Consider the following 15,749-nt stretch of genomic DNA (forward strand, 5'->3'; position numbering starts at 1 on the left):
AAAAATGCATCAGAATCAGCACCAAAAAACAGACTGAAACCGCCTCCCATTGATTTCAATGGGAGGCGGAGGCATTTTTTTTTTCCCCCGGTGGCGGCTCTTCGCCACTCACAGGGGGGAAAAAAAAAAAAGCAGCATGTTGTTTCTTGCTGTGGTTCCGCCTCTGACCTACCACTGAAATCAATGGGAGGCAGAGAAAGCATTCACGGCTGCGTGTTTTTGGCTGCGGCCCTCAATTGTCTGCAGGCGAAAAGCGCTGCAAGAAGGTCCAGGCAGATCAAATCTGATGTTTATTCTGCCCTCAAATTGCTCCGTGTGAACTAGGCCTAAAGGTCCCTGCACCAGTGTGTCCATCACATGACCATGGACAGAATTGTATTTACTACAAGTAAACAATGAATGTTCCTGCTGAATAACAAGCAGAGATTTTGAAAATGTAAGAAGCTATGTAATGAAAGATTACCTACAGTATGGATGAAATACTGAAGTGTAATTGGGTAATGTTGATATTCTAGGTTTCAAAACTCAGGATCAACAGATTAAATTTTCAGGAAACCAATAATTTTTTTTGTATTATTTTTTTTTTTTTTTAATTTTTTTTTTTATAAACTGGCCATGACAAAAGAATTATTGAAAATTACACTACTTTTCAGTTTCAGAACCATTAGTCACACTGCCACTCCTGATATTCCATCCAAAACATGCTGTTCTGTTGTAGTCAGAACAATTGTGTTAAACTGCAGCAGATATTCTCTTAATGAATACATATGTTTGATAGCTGGACAGAGTTTTCCTGCATTTTTTTTTTTTGTAATTTTTTTAAATTTTTCATAAAAAAATGTTTAGGCACAAAGAAGTAAAGAAACCTTCTCTGACAATACAGCTGACATTTAAAAAGAAGAAAAAAAAAAAAAAAAGTAGAAAAGAAAAAATAATATAGCACAAAAATAGTAATAGTGCGTTTTAACATGCAACAACCAGACTGTTGTAAGCATATATTAATGGTATGGAGCTAGATTTCTAAACATGGCACATAAGCAAGACACATCTATTCTTTTGTGCAATATTATAATATATATATAATTATAGATTTTGAATTTAAAAAGCTATAATTTTTTTTCAATTGGTGAAATCATATAGGTAATTTAGCAGTTTTTGAAAATGAAAAGAAAAAATATATCAAACATCAGAAAACAGTGGTACTGGAATTACAAATATCTTCTGAACATTCCACGTAGTCGATTGTTATTTACTATAGATTTGTATTTCTTGTCAAAAGAATGTAATCTTTTTAAGATTTCAATTTCTATTTTTGAAAGAATCAAATTGTTTTGCAAGTGTATAATAACTAGTCTAACAGGGGAATTCGATACACAATAGTAATGTAAGGTTAGGTTCACACAGAAGTTGTGGAGAATTCAGTGCCTCTTTTTTTTGCCAAACTGAAATCAGATTCAATAGGGTCTACCACAAAAAAAATGGGATTTTTAGAATAGAAATCTAAAACCTTTTCATTATATCTTGTTATATCTGTTTCCAGACCAAATTAAAAACAAATAAAAGGGGGGAAAACCAACAGGAATGGGCCAGACTGCAGAAACCTGGCAAACAGGGGGAGGGAGGGAAAAAAGTTTTGAATGTCAGCTATAAATATTTGTCAGGGTCCTGTACGGAAATCAAAAACACTTCGGAAAACTGTATTTTTACATTCCAATGCCAGCTAGGAGCAGAGTCTCTGAATAAGCACAATACTGTATGACTTTCAATATGAATTAACACGCAGGGTACAGTTTGACCACGCGTGTATACGCACACACATACATACACATAGAGTCTGAGTCACATTACAAAAAAAATATATATAGATATACAGAATATGTAGGCCCAAAACTGACAAAAAGACTAACAAATATTACAAAAATATCACAACTCTGTGTATATTTGCCCTTCCCCTAACAATATTCCATGTTTTTGCGAAGTTGGAGGAGGAGAAATTTCAGAGCATACCGCTTAGGGAGGGGAAAGAGGGGGGGGGGGAAAGTTTGTTTTGTGGAACAACAACTTTTTATGATCCCTTGTCTGGTGTCTGGTGAGGAAATTGATAAACACACTTTACAATTCTGCCTGGAATGTTTTGGCCGGCTAACATCTCTTAAACACGAGTCAGCATTGATACATACTGTGAAAAATATATATTTATATCTGCCAACAGAGTTAATACTTTCATCAGCTTCACATTATGATTATAAAAAAACAAAAAAAACAACATCTAGACTTCTATTCACAAATTCAAGTTTAAACCACAGATCCTTCAGTCACCCTCCCCCAATTTTTGAGAGCTACAATAAAAAGTCTCTAACATGGGGAGCCATTTTAACCATCCAAAAACACCTTTTAAGATCTAAAACGGCAGAAGACAACAGCAGTATCATCATAGCCCCTTTATACAACCAAGGGGTCAAAAGTGTTGACCACTTTGTAGAAAAGGTCAAAATTTCTCCCCTGTTATTCCCCATTTTCCCAAGTAAGGCTAGCTACAAAATAATCCCCTACACCTCTTATATTTATATAATGCAGCTTAAATCACAAAACAAATCGCCAAAAAAACATATATGAGATGAAAATAAGAATTTCATTAAGCGTAAAATAAGATTAACAAGAAACGGCATAGAAAAATAAATGAACATAACATAATTAACCCATCCACTGTCAGAGGGACCTATAAAGCATTGTATTAAAATGTGTTGTAGGCAGCTCTTCCAGCAACAGGTTAAGAGGTAGCTTTCATGAATTAAAACAAAAAACAAAAGCCCAAGCACAATGCAAAAGGGCCAAGTTAACCCTAAATTTAATACCATATTTGGTACAAAACAAAATAGTTCAAAGAAATGACACACTGCCCTCCCCTTCCTCAATTTGGCACATTTAGCCTACAATGTGTCAAAAGAAACAAAAATGCCTCAAAATTAGGCATCACTAAACATGGTCATCAAAAATAAAAAAAATTCAAGTACAATGTGCTAAACATAAAAAACTTAAACAGATTATATACATAGAAGCAGCCCCCTATTATTTAATTGGCCTCTGAAAACACAATGACAGAGTCACAAGAGGATGTTGGGAATTTAATGCGTTTTAGTTATGGAGAAATGGGAAACATACAAATTAACCAAACACATCCATTTACAATCGTGGCTCCAATGGTGCAAGGTTTGGTCTGGTTAGAATAGACTTGGAAGCAACAGATCGCGCAAGCCATGAGCCATTTACCTGGATATCACAATACCGCCCAACTTTTTTTCCCCCGCTTCTCTAACCCTTGTTGCCAGGATTACCAGTTGCCTCCAAGTCAATGGAATTGCCCATTAAAATATGAAGAATAAGTACTTGACAAAGTGCTCAGCTTCAAAAATCTTCCTAGTCATTTCAACAAGTCACCAAATTTCCATCACTTTGAACAACTGACGGATAGATTTAAGGAATATTGGGAACTTATGAAACATTCAAAACGATATGTCCAAACTGAACTAAGTGGATTCAAACATTTGAGGGCAAACTTAAATATGAGGCTTTAATAAACCCCCTTCAGTGCTACAAAGACAGGTGAATACCAAGTGGTATTACAATTTATGCTCCATACTAGAGCACTTTTTTAATTTTTTTGAATCCAGGTTGGTCACTACAATCTTCCCGAAAGAATCTAGATCATACGGCCATATCTAATCTTTTCTCGAGGTGATGAAATGTTAAATGGAATAAACTCAAAATATTTTTTGTTATAACTGAATTACATTTTTGCAGTGAAAATTGCTGGATGTCCAAAAATGTGTTATGGACAGATACAAAAACCATATTGGATTAAGAACTGCTCTGTCGAATGAAGACCATTTCACCCTTAAACTTTTTCTAATTCTGGGAAAAATTCAAAAAGTTTATTCTCATGACTTCCAATGCAGGTCGACAATGAAGAAAAAACCCATGGAGCACAAGGGAGGGAAAACATAGCAAGTTTCTTCAAAAGAACGCTATGCCTTCCATGAAAAAGCCAACATGGATGGATGTGTTTGATTTTTTTTTTTGCTGCTCTTAAGTGGATTTTTTTTTTATAGGTCTGTATTGCTCGGCCTTCTGAATATCACTTTCAAAAATCAACTCCCTTACAAATACTTTAACTTTTCCCATCAAACATAGCACAAGTACAAGTAGGTCTTTTCGATTCTCCAGTCAGCAGGGATGTCCTCAGGTTTGTGGCTCTTCATGTGCTTCTGCATGGCAGATAGGCTGGGACAGTATTCCAGGCAGATTGTACACTGGTATGGAGAGGCTCCATTGTGGGTTCGGAGATGTTTGATCATGGCAGAATAATCTCGTGAGCGTTGGTGGCATAATTTGCACTCAAATGGTTTCTCACCTATTAAAATCAAATATGATATAGGTTTAACGGACATTTAAAAAAAATATATGATTACAAGAATGCCATTCAGCCAAATTCAATATGGAAATTTAATCATAGCATCCTAAAACTGTAAAATTACAGAACAAAAAAAAAAAAAACAAAAACACAAATTTTTATACTAAAGTAGCAAAATATGCCCATCATTATCCGCTTGCTAATATTTTTGACAGATGAATAAAAGTGCCCATATTTCAGGGTCAAACATTAGCACAAATGTGAAAACCCAGGCGTGTCTGAACAGCTCATAACAAAGTTTAATTGCACATTAGACCTGAAGGCCCTTTTACACTGGGCAACGATCATGCAGACAAGTGTTCATAGAATGCTCGTTGCCGATAAATGCCCTGTGTAAATAGAGGAACGATCAGCCAATGACGAACGAGCAAACGCTTGGTCGTCTGCTGATCGTATAGTTTTAAAAAAACTGAAACACTATCGTTGTCGGCAGCACATCTCCCTGTGTAAACAGGTAGACGTGCGGACGACACGATAATGTATGGGGATGAGCGATCGGAATAACGAGGAATACAGGGAATGGATAGGACCCCTGGTAGTTGGCGGGCACATTAACAATTGCAAAAAGGAAGGTTGCCTGCAAGCAGCCAAGCCCAATTTCCCAACTACCAATTGACAGTAAGAATGAAAAATAATAAATATAATAACCTTTATTAGGCTACGTATAGCCAGACAGACCACATAGATATAGAGTTAAAATTGTCACTACCTACAACACCGGACTTAATTATCAGTTACCTGTATATTAACAGGCAGAAATAGGGATTGACTTAGGAGTAAAGTGTAGTTCCCTAGCCAGTTCCCTAGCCAGTTATATTGTTAGATTAGCTAGTCAGGAATAGTGAGTCCGGTCTGCGGTAAGTATTAAAATCCTAACAGCCCCCCCGACATGTTTCGCTACTAAGTAGCGTCCTCAGGGGTACACGGGCCCATTAGCCCCGTGTACCCCTGAGGACGCTACTTTACTCCTAAGTCAATCACTATTTCTGCCTGTTAATATACAGGTAACTGATAATTAAGTCCGGTGTTGTAGGTAGTGACAATTTTAACTCTATATCTATGTGGTCTGTCTGGCTATACGTAGCCTAATAAAGGTTATTATATTTATTATTTTTCATTCTTACTGTCAATTGGTAGTTGGGAAATTGGGCTTGGCTGCTTGCAGGCAACCTTCCTTTTTGCAATCGGAATAACGAGCACTCGTCCCTATACTACAGTTGTGAAAGGAGCGCCGATCGTCGAGCGGTCTCGTTGATAGTCGTTCGTTGCACCAGCCAAAATTGGCCGGTGCGATAGGGGCTTTATTCTTACCCATTCAAGAAAAGTGGTAATCCCAAAGACCCTTCTGTCAAAGAGTTTCGTTTTATTGAGCATTATGTGCAAGATAAGAAAATGGCCACATCCATTGTATGAAGAATGGGAAGAGCACAGATCTCGATCGTACATCCTTCGAAAACTTACCTGTATGAACTCTGTAATGTGTTTCCAGCTGGTGCTTTAGACTGAATTTTTTTCCACAGCCATTACACTCATAGGGTTTTTCTCCCGTGTGGATACGCTTGTGACCCTTCAGTGTACTTTCATCTCGGAAACAGCTTCCACAAAATTCACACTCATATGGATGATCACCTATAAAATACAAGACGGTTACATTGCACTGTAAACAATGGGACAGCATACTCTACATATCTATGATTGATGTGATTTTCACGCCACATTTTTTACTATACATTTTTTTTAAAAATTATTATGGTCTACTATATAATAGGCATCATAAGAAAGACTGGGGTCTTTTCAGAGGACTATATGTATAGACTTGTATACAAATGATCTAAACAGCTAGGATCTGAGAGCGCAGCCACAAAATAACAGCTTTGTTATGGGCACTGGTACTTTGTTCCCACGATCAAATAGGGAATAAAATATATGTCCAAGAGTGGAAAGTACATTAAAGGGTTTGTCCAGTCCCAAAACATTGATGGCCTATCCTTAGGATAGGCCATCAATATCTGAACGGTCGGGGTCCAGCTCCCAGGACCCCGACTGTTCAGAGATAGATGGCCTATCGATTTAACATCAGCTGTTTTGAAGGGGCCGCAGCGCTCATACCAGCGCTGCTTCCCCTTCATTCTTTATCTGCTCGTACTGTCAATTGCCGACACGCTTGTAGCGGCGGTTCACTTCAATGAGAGAAGGCTGTAGTACTGTGAACTTCCGCTACAAGTGTGTCGGCGATTCAAAGTACGAGCAGTAACCGTATGAGTGCCGCGGCCCCTTCAAAACATCTGATCAGCAGGGGTCCCGGGAGTTGGACGCCGACCAATCAGATAATGATGGCCTATCCTGAGGATAGGCCATCAATTTTTAAGGACAGGACAACCCCTTTAAGGGGATATAAAAATTGTCCCTTTGTTCAGACAGATCCAAAACAGGAATGTCCAAATAGATTCAATAATATGAATACATAAAATACAACATTGGTTTGGCTGCTCAATGACTTGGTCATCAATTAGTTGTATAATTGTGGAACGCTAAATCATGGCACATTGACATAATATATACTACAGCAGGTATGGTATCTTTTTGTCTGTTGATCAAAACAGCAAAAACAAATAAAAAAAACAAACAAAATAATAAATCTTCACGAAACCGGATAGACCCGTTATAAGTGAAGAGGATCGGTCAACATTGGTTACACGGATTTATAAGAGATCTATCAGAGCTCCGGTAATAACATAATGCCAGTGTGAACAGACATATAAACAGGTTGTATTCTGCCCAGATGTTTAATGGAAGGACTAAAATGGAAGGATGCATTTGCCAGTATAACCGCATTCTTGGATCATCAAAGCTATAGTTGCCTACAAAAGCCTGGTATAAAACGCACGCATATTAGTAAAACAAAAATAATAATCTGCTGCATGGTTGTGCAGACATTGCACATTGATACATGAACACACCCGGCTTATGTGGTGCACATCCTTTCCAGCATTCAGCCAAGAGAAAGAGACAGAAAATATAATAAAGAGGGTGACAGGCCCGTGGCTCCTTATTTATGTCAGAAGGCAGAGCAAGGACAATAAAACCAGATTGATCACCGCAGCCCCAGCTCATGAATATTTAAAATATTACTGATTCCACTTGTCACTGTAATTGCAATTTTCTGCGGGCTGCGGATCGGAGGCCCTTGCGTTTACGGCGGGGGAACAAGGGCGCCTGTATTTTTTCCTCGGCCGGCCTGCCAAGCGTGTAATGTTCTCGTTGCTTCATACATTTTCTCCGACTCCCGGAGACTTTAAGTCATCCGCAATGACCTACGTTTTTTCATTATCCTGGTGTCAGACCGCGGCCGTGCCTCTGCATAAATTGTCCTCCTGGTTACATGTGCTCTATCTACTTGTATTTTTTTTTATTGCACTCCTTATTTTCAGCTCCCCAACTATAAACATTTGATTAAAAAAACACAAATAAAATTTTACAGGTACTTCTAATCATCTGTATCCAGGAGTAGATCAGAACGCGTTACAGCACTGCGAAAATAAAACGCAACCCCTAATCTATCGAAGATGTGTAATTCTTAATAGACTTCAATACATAATTAAGATCAAGCAAAGCATAAATCGGCCTCTTGTGACTGTTAAACAAGTGTTTGTGCTGTGGAAGAGAGAAGTAGAGCTGAAGAGCAAAGGCACCTGGAAAGAAAGATGACGGAACCACATTACAAATGTATACATGTTTTACATGGGGGCAATTATTTAAAAAAAGAAACAAAAACGCACACATCTACCATGTATGCAGAGATTGTGGGTCAATGGCTGGCTGAGGGTATGTTCACACCAGCAAATTGCAGGCGTATGTCAGAGCGTAAAAATGTCGTGTAATACACCTGCAAAACACCTGGAAACAGCTCCCATTAAAAAGGCAGCCATTTTCAGAGATTAGAAAAAAAGAAAAGTATATATTTTTTTTAAACAGCGCCACTCTGGTCCATGGGCTGTGTCTGGTATTGCAGCTCAGCCACATTGACTTGTCCCCAGCGTATTTATTTCTAAGTCAATGACATCACAGGTCTACTTTATTGCCTCAAAAGGTTGTATTATTTAATCAAACGGCTGCCTCTACTCACTGACAGACCATCTGTGTTCCATTTTCTGATGGAATAGAAGTCATGATATGTGAATGCCACCTATAAAATATGGTGCAGAATTACTCAATGATGGTTAAAAATCTACAGCGAATAAAAATGTAAAAAAAGAGGAGAAAACCACAAATAAACTCCCAATAAATGCCAATAGAATGACCCCTGGGGACAAAGTAAAAAATGCAACCTATGATGTGATGTGCGGTGGCATCCCTCCTCAGTGAATACTTTCTGCCACCCATCGATACCGAGAGCGATCATGTAATGGGCTACCATAAAACAGAAAGTTTTAAAGAAGTTCTGAAGAATAAATCACACGAGGCCCTTGATGTGGATGACTAGGAAATGGGATAACTAATGAGAAGGAACCAGCCGCCTGTGCTCAATGGGCAGTAAGGGGTGGACGTCATTTTGGCCCACAATCTGCACATCAGAACGAGAAATCTAGTGTAGGCTTCTGAACCCCGTCATAACTTTTTTTTAAAAATGACAAGATCATTGAAATGGTGGTCCATTTGGATCACTGCCAAAGCTTTATATTTTAATTTGTTTTGTATTAATGGGTCTCGCCCTATGGGCAAAAGAAAGGCGGTAACCCACAGCTCCTTCTCACCCCTATTGCACAGCTATTATGATAGTACATCAAGAGTCCCTCTAAATCAATGCCAGGAGGCTGACAGTGGCTTTGCTATCAAACACAGCTGCTGATGTTAAGCACACAGACTGGGCACGCATGCTGAAGACACCTCTTGCATTATTAATGAAAGCACGCGCCGCTCTGCAGCACAAGACAAGGAGGGGGGATCAATTGTCTACCTATTACACTTCCTACCCTTCTCACCAGAGATAAATGTCGTGCGCCGGTCAGTGGTAAGAGAATAAAGAGCAGCCGTGAATTATGCAAATGTCACTTAGAGGATTTTATTAATACTTTCCTGTAATTCCAAGATATTTGTAGAATCAGATGGTTGGAAGAAAGATTTCATTGGTGAGAAGTTCTCAGTTGACAAGAACGTGAGGGGAGTTGAAGCTATTGGCTCTTCTATGTAGGTTCATACATCAATGACAAGACACTATATACTGAGCATATATAATATCAGCGATTCGAAATAGTGGATATTATAAGTCAACATTCCACAATCTGAGGCAGCAAAATACTGAACAGAGCTGTCATGGTACTGGAAAACGTCTTCTTACCTGTATGTGAGCGAAGGTGGCGTTTTAGTGCGGTATGGCTAGGAAAAGTCCTGTTGCACTCGCTGCAGATGTAACTTCGCACTCCTGCATGGACCTCCATGTGCTGCTGTAGAGCAATCTGAGTCTGAAAGCGCTTCCCACAGAGGAGACAGAACACCGCCATATCAGAACCTGAAAGAAACATAGATGACAGGGTGTCACTTACAGGTTCCACATAAATTACAACATTAAATTCTGGAGACACAGCAGGAGACAAGAGCATTCTGCGGCCAGCGTCTTATCTACGTATAAAAGCCTGGTGTCCATCCTATGCACCACGGAGGACGCTATTGACATGTTTATTAAGAATAGCGGTAGACACTTGCCGTATTGTACAATGTAACTGTTCACAGATCAGTCAAAATGTAGCATCTTATGTTCACATTTGAAAGTTTGAGTCCCTTTAGTGCATATCCGGAAGAAAAAATAAATAAAAAATGTTGACTAACTATTTGCCTGTATTTTCTCAACCTTACCTTTGACCTTACCATAGGAGTAACTTAAACGCTCCTGGGCCCCAATGCAAAATCTGTAACAGGACACTATGTGCCATTTATAATAATGGTGTGTCTTACTATGTAACAGAAGCTACTTTGGGTCCTTTAAAAAGGCTCTGTCACCAGATTCTCAAATCCCTATCTCGTATTGCATGTGATCGGCACTGCAATGTAGATAACAGTAAGGGTTTTTTGTTTTTTTTAAAAACACGTTCATTTTTGGCCAAGTTATGAGCTATTTTATATATATGCAAATGAGGTTTGAAATGGACAACGGGGCGTTTTTTTTTCTTCGTTATGTCCAACTGGGCGTGTCTTGTGTTTTTAACTGGGCGTGTTTAAGTGTATGACGCTGACCAATCAGTGACCAGTCAGCATCATACACTCCTCTACATTCATTTACACAGCAGCGATGTGCAGCCACATAAACAGAGATTAACGTTAATCAAGTGTCCTGATAATGAATACACATAAAATCCAGCCTGGACGTCATGTGTATTCAGAATCCTGACACTTCTGACTCTTTTCTTTGAGATTTCTAGCAAGGTAAACGAAATCTCGCGAGATTACGGAGGTAAACGAGATTTCGTTTCACTTGCTGGAAATCTCACAGAAAAGACTGCTCAACATGTTGTAGGTCATTTACTCGAAATATTCAGATGGAAAAAATATAAAGACTTATGTAAATAAGTTGTTTAATCATTATACAGTATGCAGGAGCTACAACAGGGCAGAAGAGGCACAATGCTAAAGCAAATATTGTGACATATTACAATTATACAATGTTGGTTGGTCAATATGAACCTCATGTAGCGCTGGACAGTGTGAGCGCCATAATATTTTAAGAAGAAAAGTATAATTGGATGTAGATTGGAGCAGGGATGACTGGGATTTATCACCATCATATAGGAGTTGTTAACTTAAGTTATCAGACTGTTGTGGCTCAATTTGGTCACTTACATTCATATATCAAATGGTCTGATTTGGATTGTGGTGGTCAGATCAATATGGTTCCGAATATTTAAATCCAGCATAATAAATGGTATTTTATAGCATTTGTCTTTCCAAAGACTAAAAAACAACAACAACCTGAACATGGCATGGCAGAGAGTTATAAAGTGAAAGCCTAATGATTCCCATAGGCTTGCATAAACGAATAGGTCTTTAGTCTTTTCTTAATGAGGGCCATGGTTGAGCCTCTGTGGAAATTAAGCTCTCCAGTGCTAAAGCAGAGCGTGAGGCGGTACAAACCCCATTCAACTCAAGTGGAATCTGGGAATAGGACTTGTCTGAGAAATGGAAAATGTTACATTTACAGTACCCAAAGTTACTCATCTCGCCCGGTTCCAGCGGCGCGTCTCCCCGAGTGTATCCCTGCTGGTATGGACTTCTGGCCGGACTGCGGTTTATCTCATTATCCAGCTTAATACTTCATGACTACTAATCCGTTGACGGCACCTGGCTAAATTTCTGAATTTACTATATAGCGTAACTGCTGCCACTTGGTGACTATTCTGGGGACAATGACCTGGGAATCCAACCAGGAATCTCCATACCTCCAGGTGGGTGTGAAAAGGTGAAGAACAGTGATATTTCTTACACTCCACACCCAAGTCTAGCCAGCACAAAACGGACTGTGGCTTAGGGGATACGCTATTTTGGTAAGAAACAGGACACCCATAGATTACGAAGATATAAGTGTTGTAGGTTATTTAGGGTCTTACAAAAAAAAAGAAATAATCAATCTTGACTAGAACTCCCAACTTCATTGGCAGCAATGAATGGGGTGAATAGGGTTAACCCCAGAGTGGATGTCAGGGCACGTTTGTTATCCAGTCATTTTCTGTTAAATCTTCATCCTGACCAGTAGGCCAGTGGAAGCAAATGTGTGGCTAAGGTCTGGTACATCTTCAGGGGGTATAACAGGTTTGGTACGATGTTTCTTATGAAGACAAATAAAGGTTTGTTGCCAAATTTCAGGATTTCATTCATTACTTTTTCAAGGTCAAGCACAAAGTCAGAGTAGCACAAGAGGATTTTCCCTCAGGATTTTCCCTCAGGGTGCAGTCACACTCCGCAGATTTTGTTGCAGAAATTTCTGAAAAAAAGTTCCAATCATCTGAAAGGAACTGGCAGAAACAAGTACATTCAGATGAATTGAACGGATTTTGAAATCGCAGAATTTCTACACCAAAATCTAACACATGTGACTGCACCTTAAAGCAAAGACCAACTCCTGACTGACAAATGAGCTGTATATTTCAGGCCAAGTCAATGTGGAGAACTGTAGAGGTAGAGCATAATGGACACCTAATGATTGTTCGTTTAAAAGGAAATCTACAATGGATCTTGAATGAATGGAAACCCCCATGTTTTGTGTTGCAATTAATGCAAAGTCATTTTAATTTAACAAGATAAAGAAAAACAAGATAAAATAAAAAGGAATACACAAATATAAATCCATTAAAACAAAAAAATACCCACCCATACAACCACTTTTTTGTGCTTATATTATTCTCTATCTAGAGAAAAGTAATTGTTCCAGTTATGCTAAATGTATACTATTATTTGATGCAATTAATTGCTGTTCGCAAACGATTTAAGAGATAAAAATTGCATTATCACAAGAGGGTGTATGTTGACAATTAATGTTAGTCCTGAACTATTCATGGTGAAATTACCCAGAATTGCCGCTTTGTAGAATTAGCTATTCAGTGGGTGTTTTTCCCCCTCTCTAGATCTTTTTAGGGAGAGAAAAAAAAAAAAAAGCTACGAAAATTTGTATTCAATAAATTAAAATAAAACACACACAGACACAAGGCTTATTCAGGGAGCCGACGTCTTAATGGCTTCTTCTCTCTTTTAGAAGAAGATTACAAATTAAGCAGCTTTTAAAAGACATTTTATACAGGATGCAAAGGCCTGGAATAGGCTCGCTATTCATTTCCACGGTAACCAAAATAGTGTCTGTGCAACAGGCCTATACTGTACGGTGAACAATAGGCCACACGGCCACAAGGACGAAATACTGAGGGGAGAGTAATGTATACCATTCATTTAGCAGGAAATTAACTTTTTTAATTAGAATCTAAAAAGCTCAGAAAACAAAGTCAAGGAAGAATACGAAGAAATGAAGACATCTTGTTGTTAGGTGTTCTACTGCAATCTGCCAAAAATAATACACACGTTTCTCTCTGGTTAAAAAGAAACGTCAGCTGCTGAAAACAAAAACGGATCGTCTGCGTCTGAGAAGTAGCGCCGCACCCAAGATTTAGTACGTATGCGTTTGCTACTTTACTTTGTTTTGACTCCAGGATACAAATTCTATGATGTCATCACTTGTCAGGGTTAGGTTATATTTGGTTACTCCGTTTGTAAAGGTTTCTTTACACTTGACAGTCCTCAGACCTATACATTGCTGGTGTCTGCAGTACCGTGTCAGTCCAGTTGGACCTTGGGTCATCTCAAGGTGGATTTATAACCTCTTGTAAATCCCCTTGTGTGGTATCTAGCAAACTTGATTGACAGACCTCTTCATATACAAGGCTTGGATGCCATGTAAGGTTATATTCGTTGTAGGGTAGAGGTTCACACGACGTGTGTGAAATGAAAAGATGTGAGGCGGTTTTCTGAATATGCCCTAATTTATCACGGACTAAAGCTTTTCTGTAGTGTGGTTGAATGTTAGCAGGAGAAAATTAGATTATATTCATCAACTAGTGGAGCTTACAATTAAGTGACCCACAATTCCTAAATCTATTCAAGAGTACTTCATGCAGTCCCGTGGATCTCCTACTGTCCTATATACTAAGCAATACAGACTAACGTTGACCCTACACAACTTGACTAACACAATAGCGGTAAAGGGTTGTCATGGCATTATTAAAGGGCCTAGGTGCATGTTCTTCTGGGGGCAGATATTTCTGGACTTAATAGCATTTCTATTGAGAAACACTATATAGTTACCTGAAAAGTTTTGCCTACGTGCAATAGAGTGCATTCACCTAACGGCTAACTGGGAAATTCAACTTTACTTGTATGATCATTGCAGATCACTAATATATATATTTCAGAAGAAAACAAAAAAGTAACATACAAAAACTAACCTATGCGATAAAGGACCATCAGATTCAACCCATAATACAATGGCTGATGAAAGTATATAATCACACAACAGCTATCTCCGTGAATAATCTGAATATTTCATACTTTGAGACAAACAATACATTATGCAGCATTATTCAGTTTTAGGCCTTATTCACACGAGCGTATTTCACTTCCGTGTTACGCGCGTTAAAACAACGGACGTCACACGGACCTATGCAATTAATGTCCTATTCTTGTGTGTTTTGTGCGCATCACGCACCCATTGAAGTCAATGGGTGCGTGAAAGCCACAGACAGCATACGGACTCACATCTGTGTGCGGTCCGTGATTCACGCAACAGTTGCTAAAGAAAAGATGAGAAAAAGAAAAACACCACCTTCAGCTTATTTTGCGAACGTGAAAAACGCGTGGCATACAGAGGACATACGCGCGTAAAAAAGGCAGACACGCACCGTACAAGGATGTCACACGGAACGGCAAAGCGCACAAAACGCTGCATTTTTTACACGTGAAAAACGGACACATTCGTGTGAATAAGGCCTTAGTTGGTATCTTCAGAATATTACTTCAGTTTATTCCTGGCTACATTTCTTTTGTCACACCAAAGCGATCTAGTAGAGACGTTCTAGCCAGCTAGCAGTCTGTGGCGTGAAGTCAGAGCGGGTAATTAGTAAACATGGCGCTTCTCTTCTAGCTCATTGGCATGCGAGCCGGACGGAGGGAGCCTCGTTTAAAATGCAGCCTGACGGAGCTTTGCGGGCTGCAAACCATTTGTTAGCTCCTATTGAAGAGGCTTCGGGGCCAGTGGCAATTAAACTGGAATTAGTGTTTGGAATGAGATACAGCAGATTCATACCGAGGAAAGGAGAGAAGACGGGTGGAAGCAAGGGGGGCAAGCCTGACTTCTGCAGAGCACCTTTTCTTCTAACATCCCTTTAACTCCACGTCCTCCTTCCCGTGTTTTTCGGACAAAAGAAAAAATATATACATGCAACTAAAGCGTTCGAGACAATGTAGCTATTTGTTAAAGTTCAATTATTCCAGCTCAATGTACATAAACCCACCCTAACAGTAGATCTTCTATAAATGTGCTTTTTCTCCATAGTGACCATCTAATTCCACTGCTAAATTTCATGTCTAGTTTTCAACACAGGACGGTTTCGATATTGGATGATGTCAAGTTGTGACATAAGTCTTGAACATTGGGATACTAAGGATGTAAGACCCTGGACAGCACCAATTTAAATAGTGACACTTATGTTAGGACTAGATGATCATGGAATGATCATAGGGGACA

The 15,749-nt window shown here is 39.0% G+C and overlaps 1 protein-coding gene across 1 annotated transcript in view; it reads right to left on the reverse strand.

Moving 5' to 3' along the window:
* Window positions 1–2,180: 2,180 nt before the first annotated feature.
* Window positions 2,181–15,749, reverse strand: part of ZBTB16 (zinc finger and BTB domain containing 16) — a 108,264-nt gene continuing 94,695 nt past the window's right edge. Inside the window, exons 5-7 of the mRNA XM_075839743.1 lie at window positions 9,810–9,980; window positions 5,933–6,100; window positions 2,181–4,411 (exon numbers count right to left, since the gene is read on the reverse strand). Coding sequence (XP_075695858.1) covers window positions 4,182–4,411; window positions 5,933–6,100; window positions 9,810–9,980 — 569 coding nt within the window. The 3' untranslated portion in view covers window positions 2,181–4,181. The remainder of the gene's footprint in view (window positions 4,412–5,932; window positions 6,101–9,809; window positions 9,981–15,749) is intronic.

Source organism: Rhinoderma darwinii, chromosome 10 (assembly GCF_050947455.1).
Source record: "Rhinoderma darwinii isolate aRhiDar2 chromosome 10, aRhiDar2.hap1, whole genome shotgun sequence".
Taxonomy (NCBI): Eukaryota; Metazoa; Chordata; class Amphibia; order Anura; family Rhinodermatidae; genus Rhinoderma; species Rhinoderma darwinii.